The following is a 25,806-nucleotide window of genomic DNA, read 5'->3' on the forward strand; positions in this document are numbered from 1 at the left end:
AGAAGTACGAACGTGTCAACATGAGGCGTTCAGAGCCGATGGAAAACTGAGAGTAATGTTCACGTTGAAGAGACTCAGAGGTGATCGGGGAACAGCGTCAGGCTGTTTTCACTTACATTTCAATTACACAAACAGTCGGGGGGGCTGGGGAGGTGCATGACATCATTACATTACGGAGACATGTACAGTGGTCTTTGGCCGACCTGGGATTTTTATAAAAAAAAAAAAAGAAGTATTAAACAGCATCTGCTTAATGTTTCATTTATCATGTCTTGATACCATGTTTTAAGTACATGTACTTTCATTTGTGTACTTACTGATACAGAGTACAAATACTAATACTTCTTTAGGTTGGGTTTCAAATAATGAATGGATACAGTTCAACACTTCATCAAACACAAAAAGTATTAACCCTATATTCGCAAAAAGGTCTTTATTAGACAGTAATGTACTGCCTTTACCTGCATGATAATCAAATAATAGTGAAATGATTTTTGAAACAAAAGTAAACAAAGACTGCGATACTTAGTAAATTAACAAATGAGACGTCAACAGGTAAAAACACCAGGTACTCCATGATTCTACATACAGTCAGCAGGGCTGCATGTGGGCGTCAACTCTGCTCCTTTAGCCTGTGGCTCTACTGACTCTGCTCAGGTTTCATTTCCACAACCACTCCTTCTTCATCTTTAGTCTTTTTATCAGCAGAGATTTCATCATCACCGCCGGTAGTTTTTTCCTCATTTCCATCTTCATCTTCATCACTGCTGTCTGAGATCTCTCCCTCTTCTATCTCCTCTCCCTGGGACTCAGTTTTAGCTCTTTTCTTCTGCGGTGGTTCAACTTCTGGGCTGCTCTTTGTCTTCGGGGTTTCTGTCCAGATGTTGGGTACCGGTGTTTCCTGCTGTTGGCAAGGTGAACTCCGGGTGGCGTCCACCGTCTTTCCGTCCACTGCCACATCCTTTCGCGCTGACGTAGCATCAGCTGTGAAAGATATGACATCGTTTGTGTACACGGTGATTGAACAAGGCCGTTGCAACAGTGTTTGAACTCCAACATGCAAATGCGATCATGCTGAAAATGTTTAGATGCTGTTGGAGGTGACGGAGGAGGTCGGCGAGGGCCGTCTGGGAACCATGACGCTATGATTTGGCTACGTGCTTATTTCCACGATGAGGTTCACATGTCGAGCAGTTGGTTATGCAACTAAACAGGGCGGACATGTGTGTGTGTGAAATGGCCGTAGAGCAATTGACTGTAAAAACAATAAGTGTGAATTATGAGTGAGTTTTCCCCACATGTAATGTCCCTACAGTCCAGTAAATCACAGAACATATGCGACCAGGCTCTTGATCTCATGTATTGTTGCAATTTACTCTAAAACCTCAGACAGTGCATGGGCTGAAATGAAAAGAATAAAGGATAATGGAAGTGACTTTTCTCCTTTGTGCTGGAATATGACGGAACGGCAAAGCCACACCACATGTCTTTGACATCGACCGTTACATAATTAAGACGGTGCTGCATCACATAAATTTAGGGTCGTTCTCATCGTCAAGTGGCCGTAAATTAAAAATCCCGATCTGCTTTTGATCCCGGTTGACAAACCCTTTCCAACTTTTGTCTGTTGTGTTTTCATGGTCTGATTCGCAGGAGTATATTAATGTGTTTGTGTGCAGATGGGACTGGAAGGGTTCACATGTGGACAGTGGAGACCAGACGCTCACTCTAAGTTCTCTAGATCTACGTAACGTGAGCCCGAAGCAGAACATTTTAGAATTTTGTATTTTCTTTTTGTAGGACAATATTTTCCCAGGATCAAAGCAGTCATGTGAAGCAGATAACATCTGACTGGATGCTTGTGTGATATCTCTGACGTTACTTTGTGGTGTATCTAAGCAAACATGTGCATCTTTAGACTCTCTGGAATGTCTCCATTTTTTTTGAAGGTTGCCTCTTGTGACCGCTTTCAAGTCAAGTTTGGTTCTTTTAAGAAGCATTTGGTGTTCAGATAACAAGAAAACTGCCGACAAACATCGGCTCATTTCACACCCGGTCAGGTGTAGCTGCTCTGGAGCGAATGCACAATTGTAATTTTTTAATATGTATTTTGACTATTGCTGCAATAATAAATTGATTTAATCTGATTAATCCCGAAGTAGCTGTAGATTAATCATGAATAATCAAGCTTCATGAACATTACTAAATATGACCCAAATTATTACATGTAGTTATTAATGTCTTGCTTGTTGAATTTTTGATATTCTCCCTGTGAACCTCTGAATTTTGGAACCTAGTTGCGAGCCAGATTGGATGGCTCGGCGTGCTGGATTTGGCCTGCAAGCCGTCAGTTGATGATCAGTGACCTACATTCATGCAGAATTTTCCCATGGCTACAGATAAATTGTGAACTGGTTTTATAAATAAATATCATAATGAATTATTATAGTATTTAATATATTTAAAGGCACTACGTGTAACATCTGGTGGTGGTTGGAGTTATTAGCCCACACACAAACACAAAGTAGTATTTTTAAAAAGCATGAGCTAACCCCATTAGAGTGTGAGCCTAGTTCAAACAGTTCTGGATTATACTGGAGTGTCCTACTGGCTGATTGTTTGTGTTGTCAACAGAGACAGAGTCACTAAGGCCTTATCACTGAAAACACACAGTGTCTAAAAATGACTTTTATTGGTCACTCAGCTCATCTGGCGCTGACAGTGTAATGATACTGTGTCACTGTGGTTACAAAGAGACCGCTGTGACACAACTGCACGGCCACGCTGTGTAATGATATAAACACACAGCACCGGAGGGAGGACGCAGACAAACAGGTGAGAGTAAACATCCCCTCTCCTGTCATTCCACTCTGTCATGAAGTCAGTCTTTTAATGCTAAGCTGTGTCTTTTTTTTTTTTTTTTTTAGCCTTGGTGACTGTTGAGGTTCACGCGGTGTTCCTGATGCTGTGCAGAGCACACTCATTTCCGTTGTGGTAGGATGTTGCCATAGTGAAAAATACAGGAACAAGGAGTCTTTAAAGTCTCAGCTGGAAAACCCGGGACATGATACAATGATGTTGGAATCGGTAGAGGAGGGGACAGCGGAGAGGGGAGAGACGAGAGGGGCTGGTCATCTGGGACTACAGACTCATAAATCCAAACTTGGTTAAGTAAGTGAGCAGAGTAGCTCAGGACCGAAGGGTTGACTCCGGGGGGAAACGGTTTACAGTAATGAAGATGTGATACAGTACGTGGTAGATTATTACACTGCAGTAGAAGTTGTTGTTTTTTTTTTTTTTACCTGGTCCTCTCTGTGGGAAGTCCTTCCAGTGTTCCTTCAGTACAACATGCAGAACAGGATACTCAATCAGGATTTTGTAGCTCAGGTTGTCCCTCAGGCTCTTCTTCAGGTCCAGTTCATGGTATCTGACCACAACAAAGACAGGATGTTAGGCCAAAGACATGTCACCACGACAGAACCAAGTATCTATATCAACGGGTTGAATTGATTCATCTGACATCTGTGGTGAGCACCCACCAAGCTGTGGTGCTGTACACCTCCTACAAGAACACCACAGAAATTGATTGACATGTTTTAGTTTCAAAATTTGCACATGCAGAGCTGTGAACTACCCCGGTTTCCCAGTTCCCAGGGCAAATACAGTACTTTTGGTTTCATGTAGCACCAACAACTCTTTACAGGAAGGACATCACATCAGGAAAGAACAAACACAACATAAAGGTGGAGACGACATTAGCAGCAAAGTCAATTCGCACCGAACACAGTCTAAACACTGTTGTCATCGTTTTGGTTTGACAATTTAAAACATTCGGACAAGAGTGTGAAAACGGAGATGGAAGTGAATTCAAAGTGCTGTAAGAGACAATGATCAACACTGACTGAACACTTGTGCACATCTGGTCTTTATAGAGAGCAGCAGTGAATGAAGAGAAGAGACAATAGTTTACATAATAGAGGACAGTGCTGTCTATTCATGGCCCAGTCCTGACACAGGAGAAGAAAGAAATCTGGGACCTTTCCATTCATTTTATTCTCCCTTCATTCTTCAGTATTCTCCAAAATTAAATCCTCAGATACTTTTGTCCTGACTACTGGGAATTATATGTCAAGTATAGCCCAAAATATACAAAAGAGATTTCATCCAAAGCACAAATATAACCAATACAAGATGTTTACTCTCTCTCTCTCTATATATATATATATAATTTTTCAAATCTACTTAAGCAACAACACATTTCTATAGATTCAAATATTATCACAAATTAATAGTAACCATTCATGTTTGGCAGTATTATAATATCTTTTTGGGCCTGGATTTTTTTTAAATGCTCAGTGTTTCAGGAGCAGCACAGAAGTATCTGCTCTGTAAAAATACATTTGGATACACAGTAGTGTTCTTAAAAAAGCTAAGGCTGAGCACATAAACAAGGTCAGAGAGTCTGCCACAAATATGGAAAATAAGGCAATGTTTGGTCTGCGAGGCGCGAACAAACACTAAATAAAGAGAAGTGTTCTTTTTCTGGGTTCACGGTTCTAACGAGCATCTGCAGATCTGACACAGCACGACTGCTCCGAGAGGAAAAGAAGGGTCAAAAAGGCGACGGTGCACTGTGAATTTCAGAGGGTGACATTAACATAAAAAAACACAAACAGCATTTGGAAGCGTATGAATGCTCCTCTTGAGGCTCGGCCTGTCTTCTTTCCAGTAAAAGGATGTCTGACTGGTCTCGCATCAATATTTATACAAGCACAAGAGCTTCTTTATTCACCGGGGCTGATATTCCCGTAGATGTTCAACGACAAACAACACAATCGTAATTTTCTGTTTGACTTGGCCAATCGCCTTCAGCCACAGTGAGTGGATTTTTGAAGACCGTTGACCTCGTTTGGTTCCTTATCGTTTACATTATCAGGAATAGTTGATCTACTTTGCGCTTGTTTGGACAAGGCCAATTAAAAAAATGACTCAATCCTGCCCTTAACAACAGGTCTGATGAAGAGCTGGGATCCAGGGAGAGTTCTTATTGATTTGTTGATTTTGAGTCATGTATTCAAGTTTTATCAAGAACAAATGAGCAAAAAAATCACTGTGATATCATTTCTCAATATCTCTAAACAACAACTGGTTTTCTTACTCAGTTTGAAACATATATTTTGGAACCAAATCTGGAAAAAGAAATAAGGAATTGAAGAAAATTAAATTGTGCAAAATTAAAACTCAAATTAAACATCATTTCTTGTAAGTTGCTGATTTCTTGCCTTATTGTGTACTTATTAAGTTTTCATTAAGTCTCAATCTGTTTCTACAGTCCATTTATTTATTGTCAACGTGGTTGGCAAAAAAAAAAAAAAATCGCTGAATGATGTTATTATGTTCAACTCAACCTCTCTGCGAACCCACACACAGCCATTCAGATTTTACTGTAAGCTTAGAGTGAAGTGTATTACTCACAGACACAGGCGTGACGAGACAGTCAAGACATTCTTTTCCACCTGTTTGATTCACTGTTTTAACAACGTCAAAGGAAATAAGTGCGTCACAATAAAATGATCCTAATATGAGTAACGAGTCTGAGGAAAGTTCGTCGATGCTTCCGATAATGTCAATTATGCAATCATTTCTAAACTGCAGACTCTGACATCTGTGGTGAGCACTGCAGAACATATTGCTAACTGCAATGTACCACCTGTAGCTCCTCTGTCTTTGACTTTTATTTTTAAATACTATACACACAACCTGAGAATATAACGACAGCTAATTTATAAAACTTCATCTGTCCCATGATCACAGCCATCAAATCAAGTGTCATCAGAATTTTTTATTTTCATTACTAAATATTGCAGATGACCCCATATGGGGTTGCGACCCAAAGGTAGAACAGCACTGCTGTAGACTGCCTCACCTCAGAGAGTTTGCCTTCCTTCCCTCCACCTTCATGAAGACTTTGAGGTGATCAAAGGGAAACTGCACGTACACCTTCAACCTGAGGAGGTAAACACAGAGTTAGTGACTCAGTTGGCGACTCAACTCCCACCAATGTAGCTCCTCTGAGTAAGACTAAAACAACAGATATGGCCGCGCTGACTATGCACTCTTAGATGTAACAGCCCGTTGACTGTATTACAAAAAAAATTACTCATGTCTGGTATGGTCCATATCAGAGGCTTTGTCACCCTAACCTGCTCTGGACCAAGTCATGTGATTGTACAATGAACTTGAACTTGAACTAAAGATTTTACTGTAGTTTTTTTCTGACTGTTATGAGCAGAAAGATTCAGTGAGAGGAGTGACATCACTGCTCTGTTAGAAATAATGACTTTCTAAAACCAACTCCAATCTTTTCACAAGGAAACAAGATTTTGGAACAAAAAAACACAGGTGACAGAACTCAAAAGGTGGGGAAAAAGATGTTCAATATCTTAATATCTTATTTCTTAATAGAACAAATGCCACCTGTGTGGATCTCCATGAGCTCCATCGACTTTACTTGAAATTTGGAAAACTATCTTGTGTATTTTTGAGCTTTGATCTGCTGCCAGTGACCACTGGTGCAGCGGAGCCAGAAACTTCAGATGAATAAAGAACATCCAGTGGTGGAGAATCCAGCCGCTCGTTTGTTTCAAACTTCATCCTCTGGCCTTTAGGATGAAAACTTCAACAACGTAATCACAGAGCCAGAAATCAACATTATAGTTTATGATACGACTGCCACGGCCTTTTTACTTTGAGCGTAATAACAGTGTGTTTAAAGCTCAAATGAGTGGTTTTTACTGTTGTCGTCGGCGGCGGTGCGGCTGTGTTCAGTTAGTGGATTCTCTGAGAAAATGAGTGGAGCAGACGAAAGCTAATTGAATCTCTCCAAGTAAGCTGTAAATACAATTAAGGCAGAGTCAACGCCTGCCGCAGTGTGACACAGCTACCGGCATCCCAGTGTTTGAAGATGCTGAACAGTATGACAGGCAGCAGTTTTTTTCATTGTTAATGAAGCTTTTTGCTTAACTGCATGTGACAGAATGACATAATTTAAAACCAGAAGAGTCTTTCCAGTTAAAAGTTTTCAATTTGGCATGGTGGTGTGTCATGTTTCATAATCAAATCATGATTAACTGTTTTTTAATTAAAAGGCAAATGTGACACAGTAAGCAAAATGTTGCAGTTTAAATAACTTACTTATTACTTACTACTACTAAAAAAATCCATAATAATTGGATTGTCTGCATCAAAACAGACGTGTCTTCGACGTGGTGCAGTTTATAAATGAACGCAAACAGTCTTTGTTGTGGTCTGTGCTATACAGAACAGATTTTAAACATCGGTTCTGTCTGATTCCCGTTAGTTCTAGACATAGTACCTCAAAGCCACGTGTATGAAACCTCAGTTTATTCCTGCATGTCAACAAGCAACAGAAGTTTGGGACCGAGTCAGACGTCCTACTGGTGAAATTGATTAATTCCAAGTACTTCAACCTTAGCTTTGTGTACTACTACCACAAGGAAAAAAAACGCTCACTTTTGGCGAGTCACTGGGTCTGACTCTGTAGGGTGGATATAATCTGACAGGATCTGCTCCAACGTCTGTCCATCAGCCACCCTTCGACAGAGAGGGGAAGAAAAAAACCCAAAAAATGTCAAAAAGTCAGAGTAAGGTCACAGCTTTGTTCTTCTGATAAAATTTCTGGGAAGCGGTTGACACACACACACACACACAAAACAAACCTTAAATGCCAACATGTTGCGTCTCCTGCTGAGTGTTAAATGGAATTTTATTTTTTTCCCGATCACTGCCGATTTTGCTTCTACAGAACATTTAATAAATGTGCTGTTATTGAAGAAAGGTGACTGCTGTTACGTAACTCACCTCCTCTGACTGAACTCGCTGCTGCTCTGGGGAAAGAGGAGCTTCAGGTGCCACAAGAACCTTTTCTCCCTGAGTTGAACACAAAGACAAATAAGCATTTTTTGTTTTTTGTACTCAGTTTGAAAACTGTTTTTTTACACACACACGACCACAAACACACACGGATGAGGTCATCGTTGCTCTCACAGTCGAACACAAATGCCCTTTGTTTGAATCCAGAGCAGAGAAGATACTACGCCTGACCAATTTCAGGCATCTTCTCCATCTGTGTGTGTCTGTGTGTCTCAAATGAATAAATCAGTGTAACCATGGAAACCATGGATTTGTACATGTAACACTGGGACACCAGCTGGTGGACATCATCACACGATGATCACGTCTTTGGGGGAAAAGCAGCTTTGGGGCAGTAACTGTTGAACGTGGTTGAGGTTGCTGGGTGTGCTCCACAACCAAACATTGATTCCCCTGGAACAGCTGCTTTACTCATATCTACTACTGTCTCCACGGTTAAAGACGGAGCCGGTGAAAAAGCGATGTTAGGAGACAAGACTGATTGACGATGTCATTTAAGTTCTTCAATGACCCAAAACAGAAATTATTCCCAATTAACTATATCTGACCCGTTTGAACGACCGTCCGTAGAGGACGGAAACCTTTCAGAGATAAATAAAAGTCCAGCAGGAAGAAATGTTTTGGTTTAAATGATACAGAAAATGGGCCACTGGCAAGGCGCCTCAAAAACTCAAAAGTTAATGCTGGGAGTCCGGCACCGCACAAACTCAGCATAACTACAAGGACTTGGTGGTGACCAAGACCACAGAATGTGCCATATCCAGGGTGGAGCGGAGTCATGCACCTCGTCTCCGTCAGGGTACGAGGATGGTGGCCTGGACGGATCAGAGGGATGAAGATGAAACGTACTCTCAGAAGGAAGACGGAGAAATCCTAATTGTACGGTTGGAGCGCAGAGACCTTGTTATTAGGGCTTTTCTGCTTTCACCGTGGGCGATCTGAGGAGGAGTTCATGTACGTCCTCCTCACTGGACAGACTACAGTTATCGACAATAACATTAGACATACTGTACTGCAGCACATTCCTCTTCGTAAACACACACTCAATGCTGGTGCAATTAAGTGCTCGTGCAATTTAATGGTGTACGTCAGTTTTAATGACGGCTGCAGCCGTATCTGGATAATTATTTAATTACACAAAAAACTCAGCCATGATTATTACCTTTCAATTACAGTCTGTCTCTGTAACGACCTGTCTTCTGTTAATATCATAATGGACGTGTAATAATACTCCAAATAATAATGGCCGTGTCCACTGATTTTCATCAACACAGTCGTTAACTTTGTTTTTCACAGCATGAGAAGATATGGAGGAAGACCGTGTACCTTCACAATAACCCAATAACTCAACAGAATTCCCAGAAAGACCTCTGTAATGAAATAACCAAATGTCCTCCCAGGCTACAGGACAAACCCATGATGTCATACAACTTAATGGGGCCTTTAAATTGATGCAGTGAAGCAGTTGGAATATAAATATATAATATAAATGAACTTGAATTTGAACTTTTTTTGTCTAATTTAGATGGGTGTAGATTGGTCTCCAGTAATCCCCGTCTTCTATGTTTTTACACTGAAAGAGACTGATGAACTTGTACGAGACATCGTGTTCCGGCCATGTTTTTTTTTTGCCGCTCACAGACCAGTGGCTTCAATATTTCATTTTTAGGACGATACACACTCACGTTACTTTGTAGCCATAGAAACATCCTGGTCAACCACTTTAAAAAAAAAAGCTCAAACGGTGGGCCATAAATCGTCTAAATCTGATGACCAGAACTTAAGAGTGAACTTAAGAAGAAATTATCCACCATGGACTGAGAACAAAATCTATAAAGACTTTGGCAATGTTTTTCATCCACTTAATAAAGTGAATGTTTCACAAAGACTAAATGTTATGGATATAATCATGTATTGACTTAATATAACGTGAGTATTTTTTTTTTTAGCATTTACTGTTGTCTGTACAAAAACTGTCAAATATAAGGTTTCAAAATGTATTTTTTTTTACATACTGTTTATATTTAAAAAACTACCTCTGTGACAAAACAGCTACAAAATCTGAGCATATTAAAGAGGTACAGGTACAGATGTCCAAACCAGTGGACCAAGATCTAATTTGCCATGAATGTTTTTTGGAACCAGGTTCAAACGTGTAGATGGGGGGAGGAGGGGTGAGGAGGTGTTAAGAAGAAGGTGGAAGACAAGAAGCTGGGAAAGGATTTCCTACACAATTGTGGGCGGAGCCAAACACCTCAAACCTCTGAGTCAGAGGAATTTATGAGTTTGCTTAGTTCTGGCGTTATTCCACAGTAAGAGCGAGAATACGCACACGTCTCACACGTCTGAATGTGTGTGCACGTTTGGTACGGAGCGGAGCGCCAGGTGTGATGCCATTATTCTGTCATTACGGCACGGTCTTTCCATGGAAAAAGGGGTTAGCCCGGGAAGGCATTCCGAGCATTTTAGACAAGGCAGAACAAAACTGGGAAAAGTTCCATCAATTAAAATGAAGACAGAGAAGCATGACAAAGTCAAAAATAAAAGCCAAGAGTCGACTGTTAGAATTTCAAAACCTTGTTAAAACTTGCTGACTCCACAGCCTCAAACATGAACTCCTATAGCTGAAAGGCCTCAGGCAGCAGAGTTAGTGCGCTATCACACTTTATACATTTGAAGGAATCATCATGCAGTTAAACAGTGAAACTGCATTTTTTTCCCCCCAAAGGTTGTATTCCACAGGAACATCCGGCCATCTGTATTACACAATATGTAATGTCACAGGATTCATCCGACCATCTGTATTACACAATATGTAATGTCTTTCTTTAAGATACAACAAAGGTTATGAGGTATTGTAAAATATACTGTGTATTACTCTGTTTTTCCTTTAGGGAAATCCAATACTTACTAAAGTTTACATTGTTTTGGACAGACAATTCCTTATTTTTACGCATTTTTTTCCCATTTTCTTGGCTAATTTCTTTTGCATTGATTTTTGACCAAAGTCTCTCCGTTAAACAGCCTTTTGCGTACATAGTTATGAGGTACGACGCGTACACCAAAGCAGAAAAGGAGAGCAGTACCACCAGAAATTGTGGGGGCAGTGTTGTGTTGGGCAGTGTTGACCAGAGAGGGACGGAGAAGAAGAAGCAACAGTAACAAAAATAATAAACAAGAGTTGGTAGTGTTTAAAGACAGGCTGTGTGACGGTATTCACAACTACCAGAACGTCTACAATGTCACCTTGTTGGGTGACAGAGATACAGAACTTGCAAAGAACATTTGAAATAAAACAGGATGTGAACTGTGAGTGTTTTCTGTAGAATAGTTAGGACTTTTTTCACGTGGTAAAAATTCTCCAGGAACTTATTTTGAAAAACAGAAACTAGGTGCTTTCTTAAATAGGTGCAGACTGCTTTTGGTAGCCAGAGTGTGTGATTCTTGAGTTTTCAGTTTTAGTGTCAACATAAACCATGTCATTATGGCCATGTGCTATCAAACCACATGATAAGTTTTCAGCCATAAATAATTTCACTGTCCAACACCTGGATATCCTGTTAAAATAATTCCATCAAGTCAACAGAGTTTATGTTTTCTGTAGCTCGTGCAGCACGTTTACTTCTCCGTTTAATTTATAGCTGAAGGAATGTCACTCAGAGCCAGGGACGCAGCGTGTGGCCCCCGCAGTTATGTGTCCCACTGCAATGACAGCGTTTGCAGCGCTAATGAAACTTCTGCTGAACATTCTGATGCGAGGTTTGTCTTGGGTGGCAGCCGGCACAGACTCTGCTCTGCATCAGCAGAGCTTAATCAAGCCAGCGACAGCCAGAAGGCTGTCTGTGGAAGTCTGAAACCTCTGACAAAAGCTGCTGGAATTTGCTGGAAAAGTCAGGAGTGGAACCACTCACTGAGCTTGTTAAGTGATGAATAGTCATTATGGCACCACCTGCATTTATAAAGTGAAATATTGTGTTCACCACTTATGTGTTTTTTTAAAACCCTGGGATGAACATAATTGCAGTATTACAGTATATTCAAATGTGTGTGATGGACTAAACAGAGGAGGTAGGATTATGCCAGCATTCCTCTTTAGGAGTAGAACGAACCTCAGCTGTGTGGCCGTGTGCCTTATTGGATTTGGATATGAGAGTGTGAAGTGGACATAATGACAGATCTCATGCAGGGACCTGGTCTGCTGCAACAAAGACTCAGTCTTCTTATGGTGCCTTTAGGAACGAGAGTTGATCCAGCTCTTTCTTGTAGAACTTAAACGCCTTCACTTTATCAGCCAGAGTACACAGTCAATCAAACGTTGCTAGACACAAGACACTTTTAAGGTGTGGACATCTGTCAGCGGCCTGGATTGCTTTCAGATTAAGAGATGAACACATTGGATTGGATGAATGCTGGCACGTCTTCTCCATCATTTCCATCCACGTCTTGTTTGAAAATTTAAACATGACTCTCCATCCACTCCGTCTTGTTTGAAAATTTAAACATGACTCTCTGCTAAACTAAAATTAATGGAGGAGAAACACTCTAATCTGCTGAAAAATGAAAATCATTTTGCCTTCCACTAGTTTTTCATGGCAGTGTGAATCCAATGCAATTAAACCGTGCATATTTCCACTGATTGAACCTTAAGGCCAGCTGCCGAAACAACTATGAAATTATAGCATCAGAGTTTACTGGTCGTCATTGGCCGTGAACGTGTGGAAACAAATACCAGGTCCGCACCAGCCATAAGAATGGGATTTACTGAAGTGGAATATTTGCGACATACTGACATACATGGCACCGACTTACAACAACTCTCACGTTACAAATTTGAAGAAGTTATTACGGATATACGGGCAATTATTTTCCACAGTGATTGCTTTTGCACCAACTGGTCCAGAGGAAAGTGCCCGGCCATGCCAAGCGGAGGCTGCAGAAAACATAATTCCAGCCTAACACAACTACTCCCCCAACGTTCTGCCAAATACCAGCTGTTTAATACTCGCCCTCCAAGGGCTGGACGGAGAGGAGGCCAGTGATTTTTCATCAAACTCTTCACTGTTCCCTACTTGTTTTGGAAATTAGTCACCAGCCAAAGGTGGAAAGAAGTAGCTGCTCTGAGCAAACAAACATTTGATCAAAGAGACAAATACTCTCACACATACAGTCAGGGCTCACACACACACACACACACACACAAAACACCACCCGTCGTGCGCGACACTGTTCGAGTCAGCTGCCTGCCAGTAATGATCCTTCTTCTGGCAGCGTTACTGCGTAGCATGAATATGTCCCTAACCAGCTGCAGTCACACGGCACTCACATCTGCTTTTTGTAACATGTACTTTGTACGTTCTGAAGAAAATTCTCCCTCGATTTTCCTCACAATTCATTCTATACCATTCATCCCGTCCCTGGTGTCCGTTCGCTAAAGGCCGCGCGGTACATCGTGGCGGTTAGCTGATTAATCTTCACAGAAAGACACAGTGAGGCTAAGCAGACTAAACAAACACGACGGTACAGCTGGCTCCTCAGTGGATGCTGTCACGGCAAAGAAAGCATAAAGACTCTTCTTGTGTCCTACAGGAGCGCCGCTGGGAATTTGGCTGGTTTCTCCAGGGCTGATCTTTTGACAAAGTCATGACAACTTCACAGACACCCTTTCTACAAAAACTTTCTGTCGCCATCTGACAAGTGTTTGGTCGGGAACGTGTGTGTGTGTGTGTGTGTGTGTGCATGTGTGGACGCAGGGCAGGGTCTGTGGCTGTAACCTGACATGATGTTGCCTCATCCTGCTGCACATTTAACTCACCGCCCGCAAAACTGAGAGAGAGTGAGAACTGGTGAGACATTTGTTACAGTGAACCTAATCTTCTTCTTCTGGCTGCTCCATCACAGTGAATCATCATCTGCCTCCACCTTACCCTCTCCTCTCCTCTAACTATATCTATCTCCACATCATCCACAGATCTCATCTGAGGTCTTCATCTTCTCTTCTTGCCAACTCCATCTCCAACATCCATCATCAGATATATTCACCTTCTGACTTCTTTCAACAAAAATACATGAAGGTTCACAGGTTTTAAAAAAATAACATTTTAAATGTAATGGGGAAAACCCAGTTTACGATTTACAGAGCGCCTGCTTTTCAGTGGCGCTGCACACCAGGAAAAACAACATCCTTATGTAACAACATCCTTATGTGACAGGTGATGGTAGTTACACAAATATTTATTATACTTTCAAGAAATTGTATTTTTAATGTTGTTGTATTTACTATATTGTTATCTTTCTCACATTATACCCCCCATAAAAAATACACCAAATCTCTATAGTATTTTTTAAGCTCAAGCTTTAAAAAAAAAAAAAAAAAAAAACACTGAATGTGTCCTGATCCAGGATGTCAAACAACAGACCAAGTCTTTGTCGTTGTTTTTATAACTCGTCATGGATTTGTCGTGTGTTCCCGTCAGACATTGAACATTTGAACCGGAGACAATGATTGGTTCTGACCGGGGCCTATTGTCCTGCAGGGGAAAGTTCCCTGCTGCGTAATCTCTGGACAAGTCACAACTCATAGTTGATGTTCCATCGTCTGGCTCTTTACTGCCTAAAGATAACCCAGGCAGCAGAATCAACACTGCTGTGAGGGCTTCACAAGAGTGCCATCCTGTGGTTAAGGAAAACATCACTAATAAACACAACTGTCAAATGACCAGAAAACTGCAACGAAACCTCGATGATGCCGCATTTCAAGGTAAAAACCACGTTTTCTTCCTGGAGGAAACACACACTCAATCAGAGTATATACTTTGATCTGAGTAATCGGAGTACTCTTACTTTAAGACGAAGATGGTGGAGTTTTCTCTGCTCTTGCTGAATGTGATGGGGAGGAACCTCAGAGTGATGTTCATCTTTCTGGCAAAGTTTGCGAGTTTCTTTGCCTGAACGACAGATACAATACAGTCGGGTATAAGACAGCGTGTTGTAGTATTATGTAGTACAATGTAGTGTAGTACAGAACTGCCTTCAATAACCATATGTAGTGTTATACAGTATTGTGCAGCATGGAAGTACAAAACAGAAGTAAAAATAACGTATTACAGTATACTGTGTATTACTCATACAATGATACATAGGGCAGTATTTTAAAGTACACTTTTAAATACTGTAAATGATAGTGTTTTGTTTTATAGAAATCTACAATGCCAGTAGTAGTATTGTGGTGGTACTTTAATTTTTAGGTTTGACTTGTGTTCACACTACTTTATTTTTAGGTTTGACTTGTGTTCACACTATACTGTAGTATACATAATTTACCAACACTAATACTTTAATATTAATACTTTGATCATGCAAAATAACATCAAACACCGTAGACACGGACTTACTTTAAAAGTACTGTGTGGAACTTTGACAATCTTGTCCCTGGAGGCTCCGTCAGCAAACCTGCCTGTATCCTCCAGGAACCTGTAGTCTGAAGAAGGAGAAAAACACACACACGTCAGAACTGATTCTCATTAATGTGAACTAAGGTCAACTGTTTCTTATTTGTTGGTGACAGTCCGCAGTCACAGACACTGACCACTGAGAAGCGCCATTTCATCAAACTCCGACAGGGCAACGTAGGCAGTTTTATCTCTGACTCCACTGCATCCGGACTCTTCCTTGTGTCGCTTCACACACGACAAGCTGGACGGGAAAAAGACGCAGACAAGAAGAGTGAGGAATTTGTCACAAAAGAAAAAAAAAAGGTCCATTGTTTGTCCCACAGTGGGAAGAAAAAAAAAATCAGGTCCATTGTTTGTCCCACAGTGGGAAATTTACAGTGTGAGTCTTTACAACCAACACAGGCTGCCAGAGGAGGCGCTATTAGGGATATGTGGTCCCTCTGGGAATTGAACTCAGGACTCTGCTTGCAAAACAGACATGCTAACCGCTACACTATGAAACCACAACAGATATACAGCAGACAAATATATATATGTATGAGTCATAATGAGGTAGGATAGACAATTTGACAAGGGTTTGGCAAAAGAAAGTATCTGCAAATACTACATTATATACTGAACATACTTCATATATACAGTGTCAATGGTACACGATCCACAGAATAGGAAACAGCTGATGTTCGGTGCAGTGCGTTGTTACTGGCAGTGAAACAACACAATTTATGCACAAGTAGACAGTTAAAAATATCACATTTCTGTCTGTAACAGTGGAGGCGTTTTTCATTTGTTATATAACCTACAAGTTATTGCTTTTAGAATTGGACAAAGCAGTGAAATACTGCGACAGAGCTTTAATGTTGTACAAAAACAAATGGTCTGGATGCAGTGCTGCAGCAGTAGACCGGGGAGACGACAGAGCCCAGCTCCAAATGTTGGCACGAACTGGGCCGTTCTGGATCGATGTCTGTTTGCTTTAGCGAAGCTCCTCTATGTATTACATACTGTTCAGTCATCGGCAGATTTGCTGGAAAACCACATGAGCCGGAACTTTATCCTGCGCTTATTTCGTCTTTGTCCTGTTTCATAACTCAGGGCTCAGAGGGGGAGATCTTTGGGGGACACCTCAGGTCAAAGTCAAGCTCGGGATTTTGCAGAAACTCACGACTAAGTCTTTTTTTTTAAGGTACTGTATATTCCATAAGGAACTAATTCTTTCACTGTTGTCCTGCCATGAACTGCCCTATATGTCTGAAAGCTCTGTGCACTCTCAGGTCACCTGGCTGTGTTAACAATGCAGAAAGATTATTATATATTTTTTCTTTTTTATGAATTTATTTATTTTTTACTTATATTGATATGTTGTCTCACTCTGGGGTGTCTACATTTTTCTAGGTTTGGAGCTACTATTCAAATGATGAGGCTAAAGTGATCTATGTGCACTGAAATCTAACTTAAACATGTTTTATATTTATATATACAGTATATATTTATATTTATATATACTTGTAATTTGTAAGAACAAAAGGAATTTAATTTAAGCATCTCACCTGCATGACTGTGTTTGACAGGCAGGACACCTGTACTTTGCCTCTTCTGCTTGACACACAACACAGCTGTTCAAAAACACAACAACCGTGTTACAGTCAGTCTGAGGTAAATGTTAGCCCTGACAAAAAATGTGACAACAACAATGTGAAAAAAAAACCATTACACATCTACAAATAAACATATTAAAGAGGTTAAAGTATAGCATGTGGTTTAATCATCTTAGCAGCAACATTTTCTAATAACCATAGGCCATTTATATTCTTACTTTACTTCCAAAACTTTACACAACTGCTTATGTTTCACTGGTCCACCCAAACAATTTCGGTTGTTAAGTTTTCAGTATTTTTCCCCCATCGTCTTTTACATCAGAAACGTTGGGACTGACTTAGTGTCACCACAATGTACACGTCTGTCTGTAGGTAAATGTTTACGAAGCAGAGATCTGAAACAACCTGAAAAGCCACTCTACCATTAAAAACGACTTAATGATATGGAACCTGAACTTGAAAAAAAAACTTATGTCAAAGTAAAGCATGCCATGTTACAGACACGTGACCATTAGGAAACATCGAAGTTTCAATTGATTGCTGCTGCACTTTTACCACGTGACATTCATTCATTATTGTTTCTATTAGATAAAATAAAAAGATAAAGTAACAAATAATGTATAAACGTTGTCATAACCACCATTAATTAACACTAACGTTAACGTCCGGTTAGCAAAGTTAGCTGTTTACTCCTAACTCTAAAAACTACTCACTTGGAGAGAGAAATTTTTCTTTTGATAGCTCTCGGTTCGTCGTCGTGTTCGTCGTTCATGTCCGCTGACATGACGTTCGTGGCCGGTAAAATGATGTCACACATATCAGGAAAAAAAAACTGCCCCGACGTTACTGTCCGCGGCATCAAAACAAACCACCAGAATTTTGCTGCCACCGGCAGCACGTGGAGACAACTTCCTGTTTCCAACTAACTCGGTGGTGACACCTAGTGTCTGAGCGGCGGAACTGATAAAAATGTATAATTTTTAAAAAATATGAACTTCGTAAATGTGATTAAAAAAAAAAAAAATATTTGGTCATGAACTTCGTAAATGTGATTAAAAAAAGTAAACAAGTTTTTGTTTTTTTACGTAAAAATGTTGATTGATGACCCTCAAAAAATTATGACACTTATACACTGAAGATATAACCAGTTATTTACATCCATGTTATGTCATAATGTGAAATAATGCTGCGTAAAGATGCAATTGTTTTTTATTGTTTTTTCCCCCTTCATTTATTTTTTGGAAAGTTTATGAAAAGGATGTTTGAAGACCAAAGACCTTGCTCAAAGGCATCTCGGTGATGGTTGTTCTTATGGCGGACATTCATGTGTCTATCACTTACAGTATGACTTTACAGCATGGACTCGTTGATGGATAAAATGTTGCATTTAATTGGCATTTTTTTTATTATTATTATTTACACATTAGGATCCAACATTTTTCAGCCACAGACATTTATATAATTACACTTTGTTCAAGGTAATATAACTTAATATGGAAGGACTGTATTCTTAGGTTTCCCAGCCAGCACCTTTACATTAAACCTGTTTTTTGGGACTGAACATTTTGGACGATATGGGTCTGTCCCACATGGACAATTGATAATTGCTTTATTTGGACAAATAGCATTTGGTTACAGTTATATATATCACACACAAATTAACCCATATATGCTGGCTGGGCTCTGACTCTGGCCTTCTATAGCTGCCAGTCCACACAGTCACCACAGAATGGGCTGAAATAACAGTATGATAAACATGGTGCTAACACACAAACACACCTTTGGAACATAAATACTTCTTCAGACTGGGTTGTGGTTGACCAAAAAGTTCTCTGAGTATAATTTACTGATATACAGTGATGTGAGCAAAAAAAAAAAGAAAAGAAAAAAAAGAAACCAAAACGGCTATAAATAAACATACAGTATGCGGTCAATATATACACAGGAAATGTTAAAAAAAAAAGTCACTGATGTCTCATTGTATGTTGCAGCACCAATGATAGGCCTGTCCTGAAGAGCCCACCACATAGAAGGAAACTCTACAAAAATATGTAGTATAAAAAAATGGTTCATAAATTAGAAATGACCAAATCAACATAAAGTACTCATACAACATTACAAATGGTGATGTAACCGGTACACACAACACAAAGGCAATAATGACTAATTTTGACTAATTCTAGAAAGCGTTGAGCAGGTAGAGGTAGAGCACCATCTGTCAAGATGAAGAGGTCCAAGTGATCTGGACTGAAGATGAAAATATCATGAAAAAAACAAATCTAGGTTACACGTGTCTGCTTGGAAAATGAAGTACTGTGAGCAGTCACACATCATCCACATGCTATTGCACTCATTATTAAACCTTTAATTAGACAGTGCTCCGAGGTGGAGGCCTGGCACGCTCCTTCGGTTTTTTTCCCCTGTGTAGGATGGTCAGGGTGTGTTTGGAGGTCAGGGGGTAAGCGATGAGGGGGTCATGTGAGTTCTGCTGCCTTGTGAGGCTGTACCCCGTCGTCAGGGTCCGTGCACAGCTGATATCAGCACCTTTTTTTGACTGGAAATTATGGAAACAAACATATTTGTACACATTTATTCGATAAATATTGTTATACACTCTTCTCCTTTGGCCTTCTTCTTCTGGATGTCCCGCAGAGATCGGATTCTTACAGGTCTGCCTTGGAACTGACCTTGGTGTTCATCACACTCACAAAGTCCCATTATTCACTAGCCAAGGAACATGACCTGCTCCCTCAAACACTTACTCTAGCTCGGTAGTCAAGCTTCTGTTTGGAAGGCAGTCAGTGAACAGCCTTACACCGAAGTAGTTTATGTGTAAGTAGGTGGTGGTGACGTCCTGGTCAGAGGAAGCAGACTGGACCGATTTCTAGATGCTGTCGACCTCCGGGCTGCGATGTGGGAGACTCTCTGATATCAACTACAGGTAGCTGACGACTGTCCTGAGTATGAAAGAAGAAATGTGACTGGTGCCAACTCCCATCATGGATCTAAGAGAGAAGACATGAGTCAAAGTTATGGTCAGTATACACTCTGAAGCAGCATAGACTGTTGAATGTTTTTTTGAGTTCCCGGGGGGCCACACAAAATAATCTTGTGCGCCACATTTGGCCCGCAGGCCTTGAGTTTGACGTGTTCTAGATGAAAAGGCACTTCCTCGAAGGCAGAGGACAGACCATAATACCACCCAAGCCATTACAGAAATCCTGTAAGGTCAACTGAAGGAATTGAACTATTATTCCCGAGGGGCCGGGCATCTTTAAGGCACTGATGCACACGTACCTTGCACTCGTCTTGTAGCACATGCGGTTCAAGTATAGTGTCTTTCCAACCACGGAACCAGAGTGTGGTGTTTTGTTTATGTGTGGTTTCAGCGGAGGTGACGCTGTTCTCCCTAACATCAGGTGGGTCGTTCAGACAGTGGAGTGTGATACTGTGGCTGGCCTCAGTGCTCAGTAAATGGAGGAATTTCATCTGGACTTGCCCGACACCAAACACCATCTGTGGGTAAAAGAGACGGAAGAATAAAAAAACAAAAACTAATTTGAACTGAATTATGCTTTTATATATAAAAACAATTTGTGCCATTTTTTTATTTACCTTATTAGTGGCCAGTGGATGTAAACAGGTCTGCCCCCCTGCTGTAAAATTGCAGAAGACCTTGATGGCATCAGACGTACAACCCACATTTGGATCGACCCAGAACCAATCTAGGTGTCCACAAAAGGGAAAATCATTATGAAAAAAAGTAATTAAATATATATTTATATATATTATATATATTCCACAGTATAGTAGTTTCAATAGTTTTAGGCCTCGACTGCAGGGGGAAACTCCCATGGTGCACTTACATTTCTCTTATACATTCCACACAATTTTTCTATTATTCTATTACGAATTAAACTCTTTGCATTTGTCTTTTATCTCTTCTCGTCTCTCTCTCTCACCGTCTTTAAGTTTGTGCTGACAGTCCAGCAGGTCCTTACAAACACGAGCCGGGTTCTCCTTCGTGCCCAGAGGCTTCTTGATGTTTTCAATCACGTCGCTAAGGTAACGCAGAGTCTTCAGTATCTCTGTATTTTGTTCTGGCACCCCCATCTCTGTGTTCTGGAAACTCTGGTGATAAATTATGAAGACAGGAGAGAAAAAGTTTAAAATTTGAATCTTTGTAAAGAACTGTGAAGAATGTGAAGTAAAACCTGTGTCTTTACCTCGGTCGTGTAGTCAGCGTCAGAGTCCGAGAGACTGTACAGGAACATCTACAGGAAACAGAGCTGGTTCAGTGTGATGTTAATACGCTGGTTTAACACAGGTATTAGAGCTGCCCTTATCAACAAACAGTAGATCCGAGTTAGAGAGAAAATCCTTTGTAAATATATGAAGGCACCACTTGACACATATGTGTCTGATATAAGGTCAAGTCATATAGTATTATATTATACTAAATTGGAGTAGAGTTGAATATAATAGATTAGATTACATCACATTACATTAGATTGGATTAAATTAGATTAGGTTCACTTGGATTGGTCTAGTTTGGTTCAGTTTGGTGTTAAAACCTTCTCGTTTGTTGGAGGTGAGCTACTGTACTAGTATCCATCTACAGCATGTGGCCCAACATAAAGACATACAGTATTTGGCCTACAGTACATGAACAGTGGGACTTAGTGTAGTCTTTTACATCTTTCTAAGAACTGTTCATACAGGAGAGGACGTGTGGACAGATCAGACAGACTGAGTGATTTGTTGGCTCTTCTAGAGTTTTTCTAACATCCAGGCTCAGCTCTGCTGTCACAGAAAAAGAACTTGACAGGAGAGGATCTCGTGTTTCAGTGGAGATGTAACAGGATAGGTCTCCAGACAGGATGACACACAGACAGTCGTGCCTTCTTTCACTTAAGATGCAGAAAATGGGCCACAGAAGTATTGAAAACAAATTAAAATGTAAGAAAAAGTAACAGGAACTTTGCGTAATGTCATAGCGAAGCTGCTGACATTTGACTTTTATGACAGAAAATGTCATGACTTCAGCTTTACATCCATCATTAGCACATTCAGTCCTGAGCTATAGCTAAAGAAAAGCTCTGTGGGATCGGAGTGACCTTTACATCAGGTTATAAATCTAAAAACGAGTTCAACCACGGATCCAAGTGGATGCTCCTAGGAAAAATTTAAATTCATCCCATGAGCTGCAGTCATATGTTCCTTTCACTCGATGGCCAATTCCTATTTTTTCCATTAATCTCAGCAGCTCGTCTGTGACATGAGACACTTACTGTTGGACCTGGAGCTCCTGGAGGTCCCTGAGGTGGACACAATGAAAAAAAAAGGCAGAATTAAAAATGGCCCTGGTGGTGGTTCTCGTCAGTTCACATTCCCATCATTTACTGACTGTTAAATTCAGTGTTTTTTTTTTAGCTTCAGCCACGACTACAATATCAGTATGTTTACCTACCCTCGGTCCGGGGCTTCCCTCTAGTCCTTGAGGTCCCTGAAAAACAAAAGTTGAATCATGTGATAAAAATTATTTCTAATGTTATTTGACAATACAAACACTTCATATATTCCTGTCACACCTCTCTATGTGGATCAGCAGCAGGATATTTTCTCTGGCTATCAAACTGTGTGGTCCCCTACTGCCCCCTGTGGTGCGCTGGATAATTTATGCCGTGTTTGAGAGTAATTACATATTTGACATCATCCATATTCACTGTAGGTGAACGGGCAGAAGAAGGGCCCATTGTGTACACCGTCTGTTTATATGTATGTGGGAGTGTAAATTGCAGAGGGATTTGGGCCGACCTGGGAATCCTGGGAATCACACTACAGTTTACATTAGCGACAGGCAGCATGGAAATAGAAGTGAATTTGTGGATTGCGCCGCGGTTTGCCATGCTAACATTTTGACAAGGTATTTCCTTCATGGTGTTTACATAAGAAGGTCTGGGTGTACTTTAAGTTCCCGCAGCCAACTCTTGGAGACACTGAGCCGCAGCCGGGATTCAACCACGGCGATCTGCTGACACCTGGGTGAGGGTGGTGGTGATTTTAGAGAAAAAAAACTAGCGCTGCGTTCATGCACCTTTAAATGTAGCTTCTTGTCATTGGACAGTACAGCGTGTCAAAGAAAAAACTTGCCTGCTGAGGAAAGTGCAGACCTGACAGTTGGTGTGTAATTATGACATCATCACATCACTAACTGTTTACTGTAACTTCATCATGGGACTTACCATTTCACCATTACTTCCTTTTGGACCCCTTGGTCCCTGTAGAGAGAAAAAAGATATATAATACACATAGATTAGGATGCATGGATATACTGTATATATGAATATATGAAGGAACTATAGGATTATCATTACAGTAGGTGACATTTCTTACAGGTTTGCCCATTGGACCAATCATTCCCTCAGGACCCACTGGTCCAGAGAATCCCTGAAGATAGAGATAGAGTAGATGATTATAAACTTGTCTCCCTTGGCTTCACAGCTACACAGACATCAACTTCACCCAGACAGTAAAGTGTCAGTACATTATGTCCTACTAGAGTTTAGCTGCAGCTACAGCCCACTCGGGCCATTTTGACTGGGTCACTGTCTCCAGGAAAAGCCAGAGAAATGGAAATGAAATGAGTATGAACTGATCCACTAGGTGCATACATATACAGTATTAATAACAAGAATAATCATTTCTTAATTTGGATTTGTCGCATATAAAAATCGACCTGCTGTTATTTGTGTTTCGTTTCAGAAATGTAAAGAAAACAATGTTGATTTAGCATGATTAATGGTGATTAATCACATTTTAAGTCCCATGGTTAATTAATCAAAAAATGTTTTTTTTTTTTTTTAAACCAAACTTACCAAAGTTCCCATGGGACCTTTTGGTCCAGGGAATCCTCTGAATCCCAAATCACCGTTTGGTCCCTGTTTAAGTAAAAAGAAGAACAATTTGTCTCCTGCTTAATACTGTTTGGTTTTGTTTTGTTGAAGGTTAAATGTCTGTTGGTGTGTGTCTGTATTTGTCTGGTCTTACCTTGGGGCCTGGGAAACCCTGCAAACCAACCATGCCCACATTTCCAGGCTCCCCCTGCGGAGAGGACATTGATATCATACTCCACATATAGAAAAGATTGGACTAATCACCCCCCCCCAACACACACACAAGGCCTTGTGTCTGGCTTTATAGTGACCACAAACCACATTCACACATCCTTCTCCACACACTCACACGTGTGTGAGTGTGAGTGAGGCGTCTGCCCCGGCTCTGTGTCTGTCCAGGACAGCAGACTGTGTGTTTGTACAGCCAGTCAATCACGTCCTCCAGACAGCTCCGCTTTCCAGCCGCAATTTTAATGCAGAAACTCTTTTCATTCAATAGTGTAAATGGATCTGGCCCGAGGGTCCGGGTCTGCTCTCTGTTTCACCGACATCGGTGGAGATAACTGGTTGGGGAGGGGTGGAGGGGGGGCAGAGTGGGGTTTCTTCCTCTCTTTGGTTTTAAAGAGTTACATAAGAAAAACAGAGTGACTCTTTTTCACGTCTGTGGAGCGTGAGGGTCTTATATAACGTGTCCTGACCAGGCACCGTGTTTCCATTCCTCGTCTCGCCCCACATAATTTGTTACTCCAGTCGAGGTGGAACGTGTCAAACACACACACATTTTTAACCCCACTGCAGAGCGGCCACCAAGGAACCTCACACTATGTTTAGAGGTCTATTAGTCGAAGAGGATTCTCGAGAACCAAACACGTCAGGGAAGGAACCAATCAAAGACAACATTATTGTTCCAATATTTTTACACAAAACGACCTGATACGTTCACTCCTGGTGTGTGGAATGTTGTGCAGTTCTCCTTTGTCTCTGAGCCTTGAACTGCCAGCCCTGTTCTAAGACCTAATGTCCAATACTGTGATCGGTGCCTTTGCAGGACTTTGGACAATAGGAGCAGACGTCCAGGATATAACTCAAGGTGAAAATACAGATCTAACATTAATATTCACTGTGTTCATTAGCCTGTGATAAAAACCAGAGTCCTGGTAAAAAAAAAAAGTAGGAAATTTAAAGAAATAAACCAGTCCAGAAAATTGTGATAAATTTACATGATGAGATCTATTTTTGTCAGTTTATATTGTTTTCTGTCTATATTTATTCTGTAAAATAATTGTTGTATTTCAAAAACAACATTTACCTAGTGAAAAAGTGGGTAAATTAACACCCACAAAAATTGGATTTCCATTTTTGATACATATCACGTTTCTTGTCCTGATATCGTCCAGGTTTTGATGATTAAACATATGAAAACAGTTTTAATTAAACCTATACAACAGTGAGTACCACCTGGGGCCCGTGGGCCAAATCCAGTCCAGAAACACATCCTTAAACATTCTAGTATGTTTTAATGTGAATTCTGTCTTCACTTACTGAGTGACCTTTAGGTCCTAGGTCGCCTTTTCTGCCCTGATCACCAACGCTGCCCTCCATGCCTTTCAGTCCCCGGGCTCCTCCGTCCCCCGGCAGACCAGGGTCACCCTGAACCAACAGAGGTCAGAGATAAAAATGGTTCTCTGAATAAAGATTGAATTTACATCTTTAGACGAATATTCGGCAATACTTCTTGATCACTGTCTATGTAGAGTACTGTACTGTGTTTTTACCTTTTGTCCGGGCGGTCCAATCTCTCCGAGTTGTCCAGGAAGACCGACTTCTCCTATACGACCCGGAAGTCCGGCGGTTCCCTCCAGTCCCACTTGGCCTCTCTGCCCCTGGATTCAAAGTGTATTGTAACATGGA

At 40.7% G+C, this 25,806-nt stretch overlaps 2 protein-coding genes across 2 annotated transcripts in view; both read right to left on the bottom strand.

Moving 5' to 3' along the window:
* Positions 1 to 247: 247 nt before the first annotated feature.
* Positions 248 to 17,898, bottom strand: znhit6 (zinc finger HIT-type containing 6). Its single transcript, XM_008334114.3, has 10 exons — positions 17,713 to 17,898; positions 16,952 to 17,017; positions 15,539 to 15,645; positions 15,345 to 15,430; positions 14,794 to 14,897; positions 7,882 to 7,950; positions 7,534 to 7,614; positions 5,927 to 6,007; positions 3,303 to 3,427; positions 248 to 984 (listed from the first exon to the last, which is right to left on the bottom strand). Exons 1-10 carry the CDS (start codon positions 17,856 to 17,858, stop codon positions 641 to 643), a joined length of 1,209 nt encoding a protein of 402 aa, XP_008332336.1. The 5' UTR covers positions 17,859 to 17,898; the 3' UTR covers positions 248 to 640.
* A 159-nt stretch (positions 17,899 to 18,057) lies between these two features.
* col24a1 (collagen type XXIV alpha 1 chain) overlaps positions 18,058 to 25,806 on the bottom strand; it is a 69,291-nt gene continuing 61,542 nt past the window's right edge. The window contains exons 48-60 of the mRNA XM_025054106.1: positions 25,671 to 25,778; positions 25,438 to 25,545; positions 24,050 to 24,103; positions 23,878 to 23,940; positions 23,396 to 23,449; positions 23,245 to 23,280; positions 22,470 to 22,505; positions 22,291 to 22,317; positions 21,226 to 21,273; positions 20,962 to 21,130; positions 20,615 to 20,724; positions 20,297 to 20,515; positions 18,058 to 20,004 (exon numbers count right to left, since the gene is read on the bottom strand). Of these exons, the coding sequence (XP_024909874.1) occupies positions 19,858 to 20,004; positions 20,297 to 20,515; positions 20,615 to 20,724; positions 20,962 to 21,130; positions 21,226 to 21,273; positions 22,291 to 22,317; positions 22,470 to 22,505; positions 23,245 to 23,280; positions 23,396 to 23,449; positions 23,878 to 23,940; positions 24,050 to 24,103; positions 25,438 to 25,545; positions 25,671 to 25,778 (1,179 nt within the window). The 3' untranslated portion in view covers positions 18,058 to 19,857. The remainder of the gene's footprint in view (positions 20,005 to 20,296; positions 20,516 to 20,614; positions 20,725 to 20,961; positions 21,131 to 21,225; positions 21,274 to 22,290; positions 22,318 to 22,469; positions 22,506 to 23,244; positions 23,281 to 23,395; positions 23,450 to 23,877; positions 23,941 to 24,049; positions 24,104 to 25,437; positions 25,546 to 25,670; positions 25,779 to 25,806) is intronic.

This window comes from Cynoglossus semilaevis, chromosome 2 (genome assembly GCF_000523025.1).
Source record: "Cynoglossus semilaevis isolate Cse_v1.0 chromosome 2, Cse_v1.0, whole genome shotgun sequence".
In the NCBI taxonomy this organism is placed as follows: domain Eukaryota; kingdom Metazoa; phylum Chordata; class Actinopteri; order Pleuronectiformes; family Cynoglossidae; genus Cynoglossus; species Cynoglossus semilaevis.

Bases quoted from the DNA above. Each gene is read 5' to 3' on its own strand.
- znhit6 (XM_008334114.3), bottom strand. From the start codon at position 17,858: ATGCCGCGGACAGTAACGTCGGGGCAGTTTTTTTTTCCTGATATGTGT. The intron at 17,018-17,712 runs GTGAGTAGTTTT...GTTTTTGAACAG, and splicing joins AGAAAAATTTCTCTCTCCAA to CTGTGTTGTGTGTCAAGCAG. The intron at 7,951-14,793 runs GTAAGAGTACTC...TGTTCAACTCAG, and splicing joins TCCACCATCTTCGTCTTAAA to GGAGAAAAGGTTCTTGTGGC.